At 32.2% G+C, this 14,365-nt stretch overlaps 1 protein-coding gene across 1 annotated transcript in view; it reads right to left on the reverse strand.

Moving 5' to 3' along the window:
* Positions 1-14,365, reverse strand: part of mtd (TLD domain-containing protein mustard) — an 837,104-nt gene that overhangs the window by 498,170 nt on the left and 324,569 nt on the right. Inside the window, exon 3 of the mRNA XM_075380551.1 lies at positions 6,364-6,426. Coding sequence (XP_075236666.1) covers positions 6,364-6,426 — 63 coding nt within the window. The remainder of the gene's footprint in view (positions 1-6,363; positions 6,427-14,365) is intronic.

A 14,365-nucleotide genomic window follows, 5' to 3' on the forward strand; every position in this document is an offset into this window, starting at 1 on the left:
GTAAATTTCTCCTAATTTCTCCCGCTCTCCGCCATTTTGTTATTTTTATATAAAAATTTATATCTGAAGTTCGGATAGACGAATCACATTAATATTTGGTAAGCGTTTTTGTAGTAAATTTTTAAAATAACCAAAAAATCAGGACTTAAATACCTTCGCAAATTAGAAAATGGCGACCATGCTTATTTTTCAATCTGTTATATCTCCATAAATATTAATTTTATAAAAATTTATGATTAGATAAAATATTAAATCTTTTATTTTGAACAAAATGACATTTTATTTTTTTAAATTGGTTAACAAATAGCCGAGTTATGGCAGAAAATTGACGTTGTAATTTTATGTCTGTTTTCATGTCCTCCATTTTTCATTCAATTCGATGAAATATTAATTGTTTTTATTTATTGTTAATTCTACTATTGTAAATTAGTATCAAATTTAGTAATAATTTTATCGCAATAATAGATCTAATAATTATGATACAAAATTACAACATCAATTTTCTTCCATAACTCGGCAAATTATTAACCAATTTAAAATAATAATATGTAATTTTGTTTAAAATAAAAGGCTTAATTTTTTACAAAATAACATAAATTTTGATAAAACTAATATTTACGGAGATATAACGGATTGAAAAATAAACATGGTTGCCATTTTCTAATTTGCGAAGGTTTTTAAGTCCTGATTTTTTTTTTATAATTTTAAAACTTTACTACAAAGACGCTTACCAAATATTATTATGATTCGTCAATCATAACTTGAGATATAAATTATTATGTAAAAATAACAAAATGGCGGACATGGGGAGAACGAAGGAAAAATTGCAATTTTTGTAAGGATATTTTTTGTTTAGTTTTATAAGTGGGATCCGAAAAAGTATAGCCAGCCCACCATTTTAGAAACACCTGTATATATATTATTTTTTCGTTTTCTGCTCTAACTCTTAACTTTTATTAATTTTTTTTCTTTGTTACTTTAAGGGCAATTAAAATTTAAGTAGTTTTGGCTCTTATAATTTAACCAGTATCCAAAATAAATTTTGTTTTCATTACTTTCATTACATTCGGGAAAGTCATATAATATTTTTCCAGCGTTTACGTGCATTAAAAAAAAATCGCCTGCACTTATCGCGACCATCCCGTTATAGAAAAAACGCGTTCACAAATGATAAGAAATAGACGATTTCAACAACGAAATAAAACACGACCATTCTGTTTTTTTAACTATATACTTTTTGAATTATAGTTAGATCTATATTTTTGACAGACTGAAAATCAGTTTTCTTTAAAATCATTTGAGTTTGAAAAATATTTGCTAATGTTTGAAGATTAAAAAATGAAAGGTTTATATTTCACCGTTAAAAAGACAGATTTTTAACATTATAGAAATTCCAATTATTTGTAATGATTCTCAGAAATAAGAAAAAGATAAAAAGGTACTACGTAAAAATTCAATAATCTTACATTGAAAACTATAACGAGCTATAACTATCAATCCCACGCTCCCGTAAAACTAGAACAAAAATAATGACTGCCGTCATTCAAGGGCATTAGTTCAAGTATAGTGCATCCCACCTAAAAGGCATACAGATTGCAGTAATCGTGTATACAAAGGCGAATCTTAAGGATATCAACTTCGACTGGAATCTTTATTCGATCGCATTTTACAATGTGGGACTTTCCAACCGCTTGGGACGAGTAGTACGCCGACTCCAATCTAAGCGTCCAGATACAGTATTTACGTTTATATAACAAACATCTGGCTGATATTTTTTAATTTCGTTCGACTTTTCTTCAAACAATTTAATATAAACTGTAGGGCTATCCGTAATAATTACGAGCAATTCATAATTGTTGTCATCTGTGCATAAATAATATTCTCATACAAGACACGTGCTCCAGCCAGGCAACTGGAAATCTCAGGAGAGAAAATCCCCTTTGGGAAAACAGTCAAGTACCTGGGAGTAGTCCTGGATAAACGGCTTACCTTAGGAGAACAAGTTAAATATGTGGCCCAAAGGGCAAAGGCCTCCAGGGCCTCACTATACCCAGTACTGAACAGTGCCAGCCCATATCCACTGGCGACCAAATTGCTCATTTTTCGGCTGTACGTCCTGCAGATTCTAACATATGCTTACCCGGCATGGGGAGCTTTGTTGAATTCCACGCTTCAAAAGAAAATTAGAAGCCGTCCGAAACATAGCGTTGCGGACGATATTTGGAACACCGTGGTTCGTCAGAAACGTCACACTTCGCTACGTTGCGGGACAACACACCTTATCCGAGGTGGCGGTGGCGCAGGCACGCAGACTGTTCTGGAGAGTGGCCGTGTGCAAACACGGCCATCTTCGGGACATCTGCCGAGAAGACCATACTCCACAGGGTATAAGAAAACGGCCTCATACCGTATTAAACGAACCACCGTGAAGAGGCGGTACGAGAGTCAAAAAATAACAAACCAGGCTTAGGAGCCTCTATATTGCGTAACCTATAAATGGAAACCGCACAAAAATTCCGGCCGCGAAATTGACCGTTTTCGCAATTAAATTTTGATAAAACTATAAAAAGCTAGACATCACTCCACACCGTCCTACGAAGATACCATAATTTTATTTAGTCAGCATATGCTACTCCCTCCGGATAACGGCGGATGGACTGAAGGGGAATCACACCGGTATTACTAGGCTCAAAAGCTTAGTCTCTCACGGTCAGAACCAGTAAATAAATTTCACGATGGTCCATACGGATAGGAACGCAAATTACCAAATCCGTCCATAAATAAAACTTAAAATTTATAACCGCCATACCGATGAAATCCGCCCGATAACAGAAAGATACAGCAGTAAGGGACGTTGTCCAGGCTCTGCGATCTGTAGGGAGAAATATTGAAACTCCCGCCATTCTTGCGTTCCGTTCCGAAAATAATATCACTCTCCTATATCACAGTTCTTAATGCATTATCATATTACGTAATCAATATAACAAACAGACAAGTGCTTATTTAATTATTTTTGGAAATTATAATTTTTCAAAGAGGAGAGATCTTTTAAAAAATTATTTTAAAAATATTATTAAAATTGTTGTACTACCTCAGTTTATTTTACATTTAGTAATACAGTAGAAACCCGAATTACCACGGTTCGAAATAAAACGGGTTCAGATACGCGCGGGTTTGTATATTTCCCAATAAAAATACCGTAGTTTTTTTACATAAAATTTTTAATTTTGAAATTTGAGTTAAAAATTCTGCAGAAAGCTGTTCTGCAGTACAATTTTACCGTTAGACTCGCCCTTACTACACGCTCCTCACAGTTGACCTTGACTATTCATTTCAAAAGATTTTGCAGACGTAACGGGACATTGAAACGATAGAATCTACTTCTACAAAAATCTATATCAGAAATTCCTAAAACCTAGAGTTGAAAAATGATTTTAATCTGAATCAAAATCGTGCATTCTGGACGTAAAGTCGTTAATTCAGAATACAAAATGTGGCAGAAACGAAAAGCATAATCATTAGGAAGTAAACTGTAAATTATCGATCAAGTAGAAAATTGGGAAACCAAAAGAAGTTAACCATGTAGGTATGGTGTCCCAGAAAGAACAATTAGGGAATGGATGAAAGAGGAATATAAATTTAGATATTTTAAGGACACAGTTAAAAGTGAAATCGTACTACAAAGAAAAACTAAATTAGGAAAAGATAATGGTCCTGACGAATATTTATTCAAGTAGCTCTTAATAAAAAGTGATAGGGTACCGCTAATTGGACCAGTCATCAGAGCACAAGCTGTCAAATTCTATAAAAATTTCTATTAGACCGATAATTTTAATGCATCTAATGGCTGGTTTTCGCGGTAGAAATCTCATCATGGTATTAGTCAAACCATCACTGAAGTAGAAGCTCAGTTATATGACAGTGAATCTGCAGAATGTGTTTTCTCAAGAATTAAAAAACGTTATGACTTATAACAATTTAAACAACCATCAAGTGTACATCCGCAATGAAATTGCACTTTATTATCGACTGCTTCATTTAAATGTGACGAATAAATCAGGAATAAAAATGAACAACAACAGAATACACTCGATGCTATTCACAACAAAAAAAATAATGAAAAAGAATTTGAATACGAAGATCACAGTGGTGAAAATGATATAGAAGACACCTCGAATGTTTGAGAAGTTATAACTCACATAAACACGGCGATTTCGTGGGTGAAGCAACAAAATGAATCGATCAACATTCATTTCCTCCATCTTTTTTTTTTTAACTTCCGGGATCGCCGTTAGATATTACTTTAGAGGATGAGATGAATGACAAGTAGCCTGTGAAAATGCCATATCTGACCGGGATTCGAACCGAGGACCTCCGGATAAAAGGCCTAGATGCTACAACTCGCGCCACGGAGGCCGGCAATTTGCTACAATCAAAAAATACGCGGAGAAAAAGCTTACCGCATTAATCCGCCAAACAAAACTATCTGATTTTGAAAGACGGTGCAAAATTAATTTAGTGTAAATTGTGTACAATGTAATGTAAATTAAGATCAGTTACAGGACTGGAATAATTAGTACAACTGATGATTAATTTTAAGTACTGTATTTTTATCATTACTAGCTGCAGGGCGTACCCATGGCACGCCTTCGTAGCTAGTCCCTCCGGGCGGGATGCCCTCGCGGGGGGCGTCTCGGAATGCTATTATTAGGTGTCCAAAATTGATTACCTCTTCTGTAAAAATATCTTTTTTTTGAATGATTGATCAAATAAAAGCAAAAAAACTTCTTAATTAAATATGGTTTAGATCAGTTTAGGCATCTTTTAAAGATTGGACACTCAACATTTTCATCAAGATCCAAAATTTCCATATGCAAATTCATTCAATACGAGAGCAGGAAGCTTAAATATAAATTAAATTAATTAACTTATTATTCATATATTTTATTCAATTAACGAAACAAATTATCGTAATACAAAACTAACCTTCCTTGACACAATAATAAAAGTGAAGTTGGTTTCAAAATCAATAAATCGCTAAGCAGGATATATAGGATTTAAAATTCTTCTAATTTTGACCTTTATTGTTTACCATATAATTTGACCCACGTGATTTACCTATACGTAGGTTTAATTAACTACAAGGCAAAAAAAATCATATATACGATTCTAAATGGATAATCGATAGTATTTTCAGTATCGATTTATTTGTATCGAAAATACTTATTTGTGTTTTAAAATCTGCTACGATATTGAATGAATGAATTACGGTAGTAAAATTTATTATTATATTTTATATAACAAAGATGGACCACTGAATGTGAAAATAGGAGGAGAAAAGATTATGGAGGTAGAAGAATTTTGTTATTTGGGAAGTAAAATTACTAAAGATGGACGAAGCAGGAGCGATATAAAATCCCGAATACCACAAGCTAAACGAGCCTTCAGTAAGAAATATAATTTGTTTACATCAAAAATTAATTTAAATCTCAGGAAAAGATTTTTGAAAGTGTATGTTTGGAGTGTCGCTTTATATGGAAGTGAAACTTGGACGATCGGAGTATCTGAGAAGAAAAGATTAGAAGCTTTTGAAATGCGGTGCTATAGGAGAATGTTAAAAATCAGATGGGTGGATAAAGTGACAAATGAAGAGGTATTGCGGCAAATCGATGAAGAAAGAAGCATTTGGAAAAATATAGTTAAAAGAAGAGACAGACTTATAGGCCACATACTAAGGCATCCTGGAATAGTCGCTTTAATATTGGAAGGACAGGTAGAAGGGAAAAATTGTGTAGGCAGGCCACGTTTGGAGTATGTAAAACAAATTGTTGGGGATGTAGGATGTAGAGGGTATACTGAAATGAAACGACTAGCACTAGATAGGGAATCTTGGAGAGCTGCATCAAACCATTCAAATGACTGAAGACAAAAAAAAAAAAAATTTATAATTATTACAAGACTGACAAACATAGTTCATTAGACAAATTCATTTAATAAGAGTAAGAAAAAAAATTTTATTTTTACAAATAAAAAAGAAGGAAATGAAATCTGAGTCCTTACGTAAATAACCGTTTTATGAAAAAAAAATGATAACATAAATTAAAAAAATATATTATTAATATATATTTTGCATATTCCTATATCGATATGGGTTCCGTACTTTTAAATTATGAAATAAGATAGCAATTCACTCAATGAAGAAGGAGAGAAAGTAACATAAATGAAATAAAAATGGGATTATTTGTATTTAACATATTCATTTTTATTGATGATAATTAGATAAATAATAACGTGTAACAAAAAATAAAAATTGAAATAAAATATTGTAAAAAATAAATAAAAAAATAAAAAATAGAATTTTACCTTACAAACGGTATACGATCAACATTCCTGTTAACAGTTACGTCAGTAGACGAACGCCGAGATCTGCAAATAAAAAAATGGAAACAGAGAACTTAATAAAAAGAAAATCATAAAAACATAAAATTAATAAAAAATGTGTATAATTTATTTAACAATAAAATAAATAAATTAAAACAAAAAAATAAAAATAAATAAGTGATGAAATGAAAAAAAAATTCCTGGACTGTAAAAGAAACAAACCTTAAAACTGATAACAAGCACCTATAAATTTAAGAGCATAAAATAAAGAATACTGGGTTTTAAAAGCTATCTATTTAATATCTCTTAACTTTGACTTACAGTAATGAAATCACAGAACAAATTAAAAAGTAATTTTATAATTTTCTTTATAAGTGTTCGATGAGGGCACCTTTTGTCATACGGCATACATCCAACCGATAAGAGAGATCGTTCCATATTTTTACCAGAAGGTCTTCATTTTTTTTAACCTCCGGGACCACCGTTACGTATTGCTTCAGAGGATGATATGAATGATTTGTAGCGTGTCAAAATTCCATACCTGACCGGGATTCGAACACGGGACCTCCGGATGAAAGGCCAAGACTCTACCACTCGCGCCGGCCTCCGTAGTTTCAGACCGGAAGGTCTGGAATAATCGAAGCGACAGCTGTTTCCATCCTGTGCTCAAATCGGTTAGATTAATAGATAGCGGAGTCACATACAAAAAATCCTTTATAAAACTCTAAAGGAAAAAATTACATGAGGTCAGATCTGGTAACCACGGAGTCCACTGCAAACTAGCTCGGTAATCGGGACTGATCCAAGGGTTTGGGGAAACATTGATTAAATCAATACCGTTGAGAATAATGCCGGTGAATAGGCGCAGGATCTTGCTGCCGAATAAAATTCTCTAATCCATCTTGTATTTAAGGAAGAATATATCCAAATAAGCAACTCCTGTTATACTAGCTTCACCAAAAAAGAACGACCCGTAAACGTTTTATTTTTTTGCATCATTTTTTCCCCAACACGGTATCCCTGCAGGAGTTAACTGACTTAAGGTACATAAAAAAATATAAACAAAAAAATCTATGTGAACAGATCGCTAATTTCGCTTCATTTTCCCTTTTATTCGCTTATTTGGTAGATTTCATAAGAAAGCTATCTATTGTAACGGGACCATGATTCGACTTCCGGAAAATTTCGACATATCTTCACGTTTCCCTCAGTCTCTAAAACCACCGTCATTCAAAAGTTTGCGTATACTTGTGTATATATATATATATATATATATATATATATATATATATATATCGTATATATTTCACTTTCTTGTGGACACGATAACTGCCGTAATTTTGCGCCAATCGCCTTTAAATTGATACAAAAAATATAAACACCCAAAACCTTGATCGAGGTTGTTAATGGGCAAAATCGGACCTTGGGGTGGAAATTGGTGGAACGTTTTCGAAAAAAAAAAATATTACTATAACTTTCTTATTAGGTAAGATATCGAATTCGTTTAAAGCTCCTACTATTCTTTGGATAAGAGTGTAAAAATTATCTAAGTAAAATCTTTGGATAACACCAACCATTGGCCCAAGGGGTTGAAAAAATGGGATTTCAAATACAAAAAAATCATACTTCCCTTATTAGGCACAGTATCGAATCGCTTTAAAGTGGTCGCTTGTCCTGTAAACACTACCAAAAAATTTTATTTTTTTTATCATATCAAAAATTTATTTTTGATATGACCAACCCTTACGGCAAGGGATGACCAAAACAAAATATTGCTGTAACTTTCTTATTAAGTAATATATCAAATTTGTTTAAAGTTCTTACTATTCTTTATACAAGGGTCAAGGGGTGGAAAAAATGGGGTTTCAATGACAAAAAAAAATCATAGCTCGTTTAAAGTGGTCGTTAGTCCTCTAAACATTACCCAAAAACTTTGTTTTAAACAATTTTTGATATAAACAACCCTTACGGTAAGGGATGACCAAAATATTGTTGGAAGTGTAAGAAGAAAAGGCTTCCCATTTACTAAATATGTGAAAATTTTTACATATGAAACCATTGTCGTATTGAGTGAATTTGAAGTGAACGAATTTAAACTGCTGTGACTTACTCTGTATATTTTAATTTTTGCAAATGACAATGTTTTACGTGGATAATGTAGGTCTACTGTACTTCAACATCTCTTCTCAACATCACTGTTGTTATATTTATACATGTTTTTATATAAAACTTTCTGGAAATATTGTATTTTTTTTATTAATACAAACAGACAAAGCTAGGAATCTCCCACTAATCCTCAGGTATTATCAAGCAGTTAAGGAAAAATCATAAGTCTTGATAAATTTAGCAGTAGCTTGTAGTCAATGAGAAAACCTAGTGTTGTAAAACATGGAAAGTAATGTTTGATACAATCAATCCGAGTTTTATTTTGCCCCGGTGAAATCTATCTCCGCCTTCTGGAGTGACGAAAGGAATTTTTTTTCTTCCCCCGGGAACAGCTATATTGGGTGTCGTTGAATTTGACCGCCAAACTTAAGAGTATGATTCATTGCATCAAACTAAACAACGATATCCTATCTTGTTTTACTTTCGCTTTGTTTGCCATTTTGTGTTTTTTCAATAAAAATTGAATGTTAACGGAATGAAAAATTTCAATGAAATTTCGTATATACGTACCTAACTATAATCTTGTACAATATAAAATAGTTTAAAAATTTTACCTTAGAGAATTACAAAATTACATCGATTCAAATTTTTTATCATTAATAACAGTTTTATAGAATGTTTTATGAAATAAAGTTTTAAGTTTTTTATTATGAACAAACGACACTTATTTATTATATCAAATGATAAACAACTGAGATATAACTGAATTTTTTATAGTGGAACGCAAAAATTATGCGCGAAAACAAGCATAAAATTGTCAAGACTGCATAATTTCCTGTCTGCACCTACACAGATGAAAGGTTAAGGCGCGATTTCACATTTATTATTAAACTAGCGTACTCCGTCGCGACTTCGCCCACAATATAGAAAAATACTGAAGGAGAATGTACAATAAACAATGAATTGTTGCCCAAAACTTAAATAAAGGAAAACAAAAAAAGAAAGATAAGAAAATTGAACAATATTTGTTAGACCAATCCATTTTATGAATGAATTGAAATAGTTCAATATAAAAGTCCAATAAAGATAAACAAAAAATTTATTACAATCCCAAATCTAGCATACCATCGCGGCTTCGCTCGTGCTCTATGGTTACTTGACGCTTCCCGTCACGATCAGAGGGTCATCGCTCGCTTCCCGTTTTCTCCCGTTTCCCTTTCCTTCTCCTGTTTCTCTTCCCTAATTCCCTTTCCCATTCCTCTTCTCTATTTCCATTTTCCCCTTCCTCTTTTATTTTTTCTCTTTTCCCTTTCCTGTTTTATCCTTTTTTCTTTTTCCCTTTCTCCCTTCTTCAACGGGTTTCGATGAATTTCGGTATAGATTCATTTTGTCGCTAAGCAGAAATTGTGGTAAAATTCTTTGCTATTCCTAATTTAAAAACAAAGCCTTTTCCCGACACATGGTTATTATGAACTTTTTTCATTATTTTAAACACAGAAATACAGCAGAAAAATTTAACGGCATTCTTCTGGAACACTCACACACTCATTCTGTAGCTCTGCGAGGGCGTACGATGTATTAATATTACTTATTTGACAGATGTAATGAAGTACTTCATTTACATGCTTTACTGACATCTTCAATTATTTGCTTTACATATTCTAATTTTTTAATTCTACATTTTAATTTAATTATTTATTTATTTTAATTTAATTTAATTTTAATTAAATTTATTTAATTCCCTTTATCTACCTTCATTTCCCTTTCCCCCTTCCTATTTTCTTTTTTCTCTTTTCCCTTTCCATTTCCTTTTCCCCGTTTCACCCTATTTCCATTTTCCTCTTCTTCCTTTTTACCTTCTTCCCTTTTACCTTTTCGATTTTTCCCTATTTGCCTTTTCCGATTTTTCCCTTTTTCCCTTCTAGCCCCCCCCCGGGCGTAAATCGGTCCAGTAGTTTTTTAGTTTATAGCGGACACACATATCGGAAACATTGCAATGGAATCGTAAAATATTTAGTGTAGCGTATGTTGCTTTTACGTCCAACAGATAGCGCTGTTTAAACGAAATTTAGTTTTTTATCGATTTGAACGCCTTACAATCAAAATTTCGCAAAATCCTTTCTTAGTGCACGCCTACATAAAGATACGAAGGTACCCTGAAAATTTCAAGTCTCTACCTATAATAGTTTTGGTTGTACGTTGATCATGAGTCAGTGAATCAGTCAGGACATTCTCTTTGAGATAAGAGATAAATTTTATACTAATGAGAATGGTTTAATTAAATGTTTCCTTAAAAGCGAATTATACAACGGGTTATTAATTTATACATGCAGTATCTTTTTTTTTAACTTTCAGGACCATCGTTAGGTAATGTTTCAGGGGATGAGATGAAATGAACATTTTTGTAACGTGAAAAAATGCCTGACAGGGATTCGAACCTGGGACCTCCGGATTAAAAACCGAGATAATACCACTCGCGCTACATGACGGTACCTATCAACTAGTAAAATATTACCAGAACTCTAGTAACACTTTTTAAAAAGTATTTTTAATAAATTTGTCATCTATCGATTCCCAAAATCATTTTCACTTTGTAGTTCATAATTTATTTGATGAATAATATTTTTAAACACGACGATTATGTAGTTACGACTTCATTAATTCTTTTTTTTTTTTATGAAATTGGCAAAGGAAAGTATACGTCAATATTATGAAACATTTCAATCCAATTTTTCTACAAAATTAAAATATCTTGCAATTATAAAATAAAATAAAAAGATTTAAATATTTATTTACTGTTATTCATTCAAAATACTTTAAAGCTGAATCATACAAATAAGGAAATGCAAAATAAAGAACGAGCAGTAAAAAAGTTTCACCATCACCCTCCGCAAATTATCGTATTTGAATCAAATAATTATAACATATCTAAGAATAACATGCATCTCACATCAAGTTGGAAAAGTGAGAAGTAATTTAGCATTATCTTACAAGAAAAAAAAAAAATCCAAATATACTGTTGAAATTCAACATTCAAGAACATTGAAAAACAAACGATATTTATTCTTACAATGACATCATCATTTTGTTCACTACATGGAACGGACATGTAAGTTTTATTTCTGTTGTTTTTTTAATACTACTTGAAAAAAGGTTATTTTAAAATAACTGATACAGAAAGGAAATTACTGTAACAGCGCAATAAAGTCTTATTAATTTTTAATGAGCAACACTACTCGGAAACAAGGCGTCGATTAATCATTTTCTTTCAAGAACTCCTTTGTTACGATGTGAAGTATTTCATTACATTTATATTTTATAACACATAATAAAGATTGTTTGTAATTGTTATAAATATTTTTTTCCTATTCGGCTTCTTTAAACCAACATATTATTTTTGAAGCTTGTGTTTTGAGGATACGGAAATGGAATTTTGTAGCGTATAAAAAAAAAGTATTATGTCTGAACGGGATTCGAACCCGGGACCTCCAGATAAAACGCCGAGACAATACCACTCCGCCACAGTTTTCTTTTTAATTATTACAAATAATCATGGTTGATTGAAATATTATTTGGAAAAGAGTCGATAATTGGTAATACCTTTGGGCGAATAAAATTCAATCGTTCAGACAACTACTATTTTATTTCAAATAGGATAAATTTTTAGAATTTTTTAGAAGTCGAGTAGATAAAATAATTAGTTTGCAAACAAATAATTTTCTTTTGTTTTTAATAAATTTTCTAAGAATATTTATATTTGTGAAATGGAATTGTTTCGGCTAAAAGAAAATTGATAGAAGAATAAAATAAAATCATCCACGATTATGAAGTGAAATTAAGTTTTAAATTCATCGTTAATGTTATACAAAACGTAATCCTATAGTCACCAGAAAAGTAACTTTTATTTTGTAAGCTTCATTTTATTATTCGATTCTACTGATCTTGCGTCATGTATAGATGTATAATATAAAAAAACTGCAGGATGAATAAGGAAAAGGAAATAATTTTTAAACTGATTCTGAAGCTTGAAATAAGGAAAAAAGTTAATACAAACATAGGAAAAAAACTGACAAAACAGTTGTAGAACTTTCTCATCACGCGGCTTTTTTCTGATGCACAACTTACACACACACAATTTAGAATATTTATCATTTTATTTAAATACTAGCTGCAGAGGAGGCACGCCATCTGCAGCTAGGCCCTCCGAACGGTATGTCCTGGCGGGTGGCGTCTCGGAACGGGATTATTATGTGTCCAAAGTTTATTACCTCTTGTGTAAAAAATTTTTTTTAAATGATGAAAACTGATACAACGAAAATTAAATTGGAAATTTAAGTATAGAAATTGATACTAACGAATCGGGATTTTCCGCTAGTGATCGGTACATTCCGGTGCTAAGCTAAGGAGGACACACACCAGACACACATACAAATGACCTATAGTAGGGTAGGGTAACATTTTTTGTTTATTTAATTGAATGATTCTAAATAAAGCGCGCGCGCATACCGTATTTAATTCGCGCGAGTGTGGCGGTACTAGTGGCCACTTTAAATACTTTTTTACTCTTTAAATATTATTTATTAATTTATTTAATTTTACCGCTCATCGGTGACGTCACAACACAGCAGTCGACTACAGCAGCTGCACATCAGTGCTACACTAACGCACCTTGTGGTGGGAGAAGATACTATTGATGCAGCCACTAATTTATTTAGATCATTTTTTAAGGTGGGGATGCAATTTTTCACATTTTTTTGCAAATATTATTATTTTTAAATTAACAAATTTTCCTAAAAAAAAAAATTACTTTAATTAGGCGAAATCTCGAAATACTGAGCGTAACCTTGCTCTACAGCCTTCCCTCCTTAACATTTTAAGTTGAAAATTTAATGGCATCAATACTCGATATATAGATGTAATCTGACCAAGTTTAGTAAAAATCGGTTCAGTAGTTCTTATCTCTAAACTATTATTATATTGTGACGTCAAAGGTGAGCAGTAGAATTAAATAAATTAATAATATTTAAAGTGTAAAAAAGTAACTCGGTATGACTGGGTCTCGAATTCAATCGTGGTTGACTTAATACATGGTGCGTTAAGCCTCGCGGCTACACCAGCACGCCGACCGTACAAGCGAAATTTGTTCTATGAAAATGTGAAATTAAATTAGTTTAGTTAGTGCCGACCGTTGCCACTAGTACCGCTTCACCCGCGCGAATTAAATACGGTATGCGCGCGCGCGCTTTCATCAGAATCATTGAATTAAAGTAATTAAAAAATTTATATCCATATAAATAAAAAATGTAAATGAGCGTTTGTTCAAAATCTTAAATCTCCGAAAGTTCTTCACACATTGTTTTGAAATTTTAACACAACGTTGCATTCGAATACACGCATGTTTTTACATACCTACTATTTATATAACTACGATGTCACACCTGTCACAAGTAAAAACATGTTTTTTTTTGTTTTTTTTTTTTAAATTTTGCTATCTATTCGACGTAAAAGCAAACACTTTATACTAAATATTTTACGATTCCATTTCAATGTTTCCGATATGTGTGTCCGCTGTAGACTAAAAAATTGCTGGACCGATTTACGCGCTGGGAAATCGGAGAAAGGGAAAAATCGAAAGGGTAAAAATTAAGAAGGTAATAAGGGAAGAAGGGGAAAATAGAAAATATAAAAATGTGGAAAGGGGAAATGGTAAGGGAAAATGAGAAAAAAGAAAAGGGGAAAGGGGAAATTAGGGAAAGATAAATTGGGGAATGAAGGAAGGAAATGGTGGAACGGGAAGGGGAAACGGTGGAAATGGATTATGGTAAAAATGAAAATGGTGTAGAGGAAAAGGGGTAAAAAGGTAAAAGGGAAAGGTTAA

Source organism: Lycorma delicatula, chromosome 12 (genome assembly GCF_047948215.1).
Source record: "Lycorma delicatula isolate Av1 chromosome 12, ASM4794821v1, whole genome shotgun sequence".
Classification (NCBI taxonomy): Eukaryota; Metazoa; Arthropoda; class Insecta; order Hemiptera; family Fulgoridae; genus Lycorma; species Lycorma delicatula.